Below are 4,762 nucleotides of genomic sequence, written 5' to 3'. Positions count from 1 at the left end.
TGGACTTCTTTGGTTTCCAAAAGAGGACAATTTTGGATTCAAAGTTCCAGAACTTCAAACTATTTCGAAGCTGACAAACGTACTGTACTATCGGAGATGTCCTCGCTGTTTGACCCGTTGGGTCTTGTAGGTCCAGTGGTAGCAAGCGCAAAGATGTTTGTTCAGCAATTGTGGCAGGAGAAACTAGATTGGGATGAAGAACTTCAAGAACCTCTCCGATCATGGTGGCTGTCATTTCGAGCTTCGATTAGTAGCATCCGAAATCTTCGCGTACCTCGATGGGTATTCGGAGAAAATGTAAAGCAGTTTGAGTTGCATTGTTTTGTTGATGCCTCTTCGAAAGGGTATGGAGCTTGTATCTATGCAGTTTCAGGAAGTTCGTCCACGATTCTTATCAGTAATTTGCTTATAGCAAAATCACGAGTCGCTCCAGTAAGTGGCTATTCTACCCCACGATTGGAACTCTGCGCAGCCGTTCTGGAAGTCAACTGGCGGATAACATTTGCAAAACAACAAAATTCGCCTCGAAGATCACTTTCTGGTGAGACTCCTCTATCGTGCTGCATTGGATCAGCTCGTCATCGTCTTCATGGAAAATATTCGTTTCCAACCGCGTTGCTGAAGTCCAGAAGCTCTCTCCGAAGGTGCCCAGTGGCGACATGTACCTACAGAAGAAAACCCTGCTGATCGTTTATCCCGAGGAATGCAACCTGAAGACATTGAGGACGATATGCTATGGTGGCATGGACCATCCTTTTTGCTCGAACCACCAAGTGGTTGGCCAGATCCGATCATTCCGCTGTCGGCTACCGATGTTCAACAGCAGTCGACTGAGCAACGACAAATAATCTCATTTGTAGCCGTTACATACGATGATTCGCTAATTCTTGAATTTTCGCAACTTTCCCATCTGCTCAGAGTTGCTTCGTATTGCTTGCGTTTCGCCAAGAACTGCCGATTGCCTAAGCACGCTCGTGCCTTGGGACTTATACTCCAATGGAATACGACAATACCTTAAAATCATTGGTACGAGTTGTACAAGCTACAAGTTTCCAGCAGGAGCTGCACCTTTTGTCAGAAAATAAGAATACTCCGCAGGTACTTCGAACTGCTAAGTTTAAGTCGCCTTTGAAAGATCTAGATGTATGGGTCGACGACTTCGATCTACTCCGACTGAATGGACGTCTAGCGCATTCCCGTGGCTCGTTCGATAGTCGCTTTCCAATGATACTACCAGCCGATCATCACCTTTCGAAGTTAATTGCGAATTCCGTTCATCATCAAACCCTTCATTCGGGCCCAACTCAGCTGTTAGCAACTATCCGGCAACGTTTCTGGCCTCTTCGTGGCAGGGACCTAGCTCGTAGGACAGTTCACCACTGTATGACATGTTTTCGCTTTCGTCCTCCGGCTAGCAACCAGTTTATGGCTCCACTTCCAACAAACCGTGTCACAGTAGCAAAAGTGTTTGAAACCACCGGGCTAGATTATTGCGGGCCGTTTTTTGTTCGACCATTGGCAGGTCGAGGTGCATCAGTAAAGGTGTGGGTCGCAGTGTACGTTTGTTTCGTTGTGAAAGCCGTAGTCCTCGACATTGTCGCCGGTTTGTCGACGGAGTCGTGCGTCAATTCGTTAAGGCGCTTCGTGAGTCGTGTCGGTCGCGTTCGTACTATACACTGTGACAACAGCACTACGTTCGTCGGCGCGTTTCGTGAAATTAAGGAGATGCGACAAGTTTTGGTGGATCAGCTGAGCAACACTGCGTGGACAACTGAATGTTTGGAAAGAGGCATCGAGTTCCAATTTATTCCGCCACGGGCACCACATTTTGGCGGCCTATGGGAGGCCGCAGTAGAGGCCTTCAAACGGTTATTTCTGAAAACCATCGGGGCTGCTCCGCATCACTACGACGACAAGCGCACAGCCGTTGCGCAAGCAGAGTGCATCATGAACTCTAGGCCATTGACACCTCTATCCAACGATCCGCAGGACATCTCCGTACTGACCCCTGGTCACTTTCTTCTAGGAGAGTCTATCTATTGCTTACCTGAGCCAGATCTTTCCGAGGTTCCGACTAACCGTCTCAACCATTTCCAGGCTACTCAACGCTCTGTCACCGACCTTTGGAAGCGTTGGTCCAAGGAATACATTGGGCTACTGCATCAACGGCCTGCAAAATGGCGGAAGACACCCACCGAATTCCGCGTTGGTACCATGGTACTAGTGAAGAAAGATGACGTACCATCGAAGCAATGGCCTCTTGGTAGAGTCGTGGCTGTATATCCCGGAAGCGACAACATCGTTCGCGTAGTAGATGTACGCACGCAGCTTGGCGTCCGACGCCGGTCAACCTCTGAATTATGCGTCCTTCCTATCGATGTCAACCAAGAATCATCTAACCAGTGTTCAAATACTTCATCATCTTGAATGCTGCGCTTCAACGGGGCCCTGGATGTTGCGGCGTACTATAAAATGAATTTATAAAACCAATCTAAATTTATAGCTTAACACTTTGCTCACACTACCGTCACTACCACACTTACGTTAATTTGAATTGAATATTCTGTTAAAGCACACACTGAACTCTACAATAAATCAGTTATGTTCAAGCAACCGTATGAAGCAGACACTTTCTTGTCACGTCCGAATATCTCCACGGCAATTTTGAGCAGCATATTTGTTGAAACTGCCGTTGACACTTTTTACAAAATACTATTTGAAATAATACACGATGAAATACCTTTAATAAAAAGAAGACGACACCGTAGCTCAAAACATCCCATCTGGTTTACCAATGAAATTAAAAATCTAAAGAATCGTAAGCAAAAAGCCCATAAAGCGTACAAAAAACATAAAAGTAATGAATATTTGACTAACTATTTGAATATTTGTGATCAATTAAACCTCGCCATTGATATCGCATCTGAGGATTACAATGCAAAAACTGAACGAGAAATAAAATCATGCCCAAAAAACTTCTTTAATTATGTAAAAACAAAATTGAAATCAGACAACTTTCCATCGAAAATGCTTCTTGATGAAAAATCTGGCGATAACTCCGAAATAATTTGCAATCTCTTTGCTACTTTTTTTCAAGATGTTTACACCACTTTTTCGGAGGAAGACCGGGACTGTGAATATTTTTCATTTCTTCCGGAATTTTCAAAAGACATACAAATGATCGAAATTAAAGTACATGACATTATGGATACACTTAAAAGTCTAGATGTTTCTAAAAGTGCAGGTCCTGACGAGATTCCACCTGTCTTTTTAAAATCTCTATCAGCGGAACTAACCATCCCGTTATTTTGGCTATTCAATATGTCGCTGCAATCTGGTGTATTTCCGAAAACATGGAAAAGCTCTTTCTTAGTACCTATTTTTAAAAGCGGTAAGAAATCTGACATACGTAATTATCGTGGAATAGCTATTATCTCTTGCATTCCCAAAGTTTTCGAAGCAATCTATCTATATATATAAATGAATTTAAAGTTCCTTTGAGGCAACAAAACTCAAGAATGGATGAACCGATCAGCATGACTCCAGCACGGTTCCGTTCGTATTCGTGGTGGCTGTGTTTATATGTACAAAACGTTACGAAAATACAATATTTGGTATGGTCTAGAGTCCAGAAATGGTGACCAGAATATTCAAGATGGCAGTTCAAAACCAATCATGACGGCCCACAATTCGCGATGGGAGTTTTCTAATCTAATCTAATCTAATCTCAAACTAACGCAGCCATTACGTGAATGAATCCTGGAAAATGAAGATTTTTCAAGTCTATCATTTTTCTTGTCTAACGGCCAGGCCAACTGCGCAGCATGTACCGCAGAGAAGATTTCAAGGGATAGAAACAATTCAACATATTCAATATTTGAAAACATTCTACACCTTGAAATCGAGGGGAAAGATGGAAGCGTGGACCTCCCGTACCAAACGCTTCCAAATAACGATATAGATATTTAAACATGTTCGCATGTATTAATATGGTGATGTTTACGGTGATTTGCTAAAAAATATTGATTACCCGAGCAAAGGCGGATAACTAAGTGATATCACTTTGATAATAAACTATGTTATCGGTGTTATCATATTGTTATTTTTGTTATCATCTTTTCCTATTGATAATAATCAGATGATAACAAATTTAGTTAGCAATAATTTTGGTCTACCGGGATAACATAAAAATACTAAATGATAACAAAATATGTTATCAGTTTCCAAACGCACATTTCAAACCTTTTCCAAAACTGAGGGTCTGGTGGACCTCGAATCAAAAAATAGATTCCGCTTTCCATCTTCAATGCGACTGCAGTACGAAAGCGTAGCATTCAACCACTCTTCCTCTCACTGATTCCCGTTGGTACAGGGGTATCGGCTGTGGCCGGTAATCACTCGATCAGGGTTCGAGACCCACTGGGCGCAATAGTTGAAAACATGAATTATAATTATGAGAAACTTTTTTCAACTGCTAACTATGTCGGTAAAGTAGATTTTTACTATTTTGGTCGGTACAATAGCTCTGAATGACCACTAAATGATAACAAAACCTGTTATCAGTCAGCGGTATTTTTTCATGTTGATAACTAAATGTAATATAGAATAAAATACTGTATAACATAATTAGTTATCAACTTGAACTCAATTATAACTTAATTTCTTATCATTTTGGTATTCTTGAAGTAAATATGAGTTATCATTTTTGTTATGTTGGCTCTTAATTCAACCTAAATGATAACAAACTCAATTATCAAACGAA

The 4,762-nt window shown here is 41.7% G+C and overlaps 1 protein-coding gene across 1 annotated transcript; it reads left to right on the top strand.

Moving 5' to 3' along the window:
- Positions 1 to 996: 996 nt before the first annotated feature.
- Positions 997 to 2,427, top strand: LOC134286967 (uncharacterized). The gene has a single exon (XM_062848682.1). The coding sequence runs from the start codon at positions 997 to 999 to the stop codon at positions 2,425 to 2,427; it is 1,431 nt and encodes a 476-aa protein (XP_062704666.1).
- The last annotated feature ends 2,335 nt before the right edge of the window (positions 2,428 to 4,762 follow it).

Source organism: Aedes albopictus, chromosome 2, assembly GCF_035046485.1.
Source record: "Aedes albopictus strain Foshan chromosome 2, AalbF5, whole genome shotgun sequence".
Lineage (NCBI taxonomy): Eukaryota > Metazoa > Arthropoda > Insecta > Diptera > Culicidae > Aedes > Aedes albopictus.
Note: the sequence above shows the minus strand (reverse complement) of the source record. Positions and strands in the feature narration are given on the sequence as shown.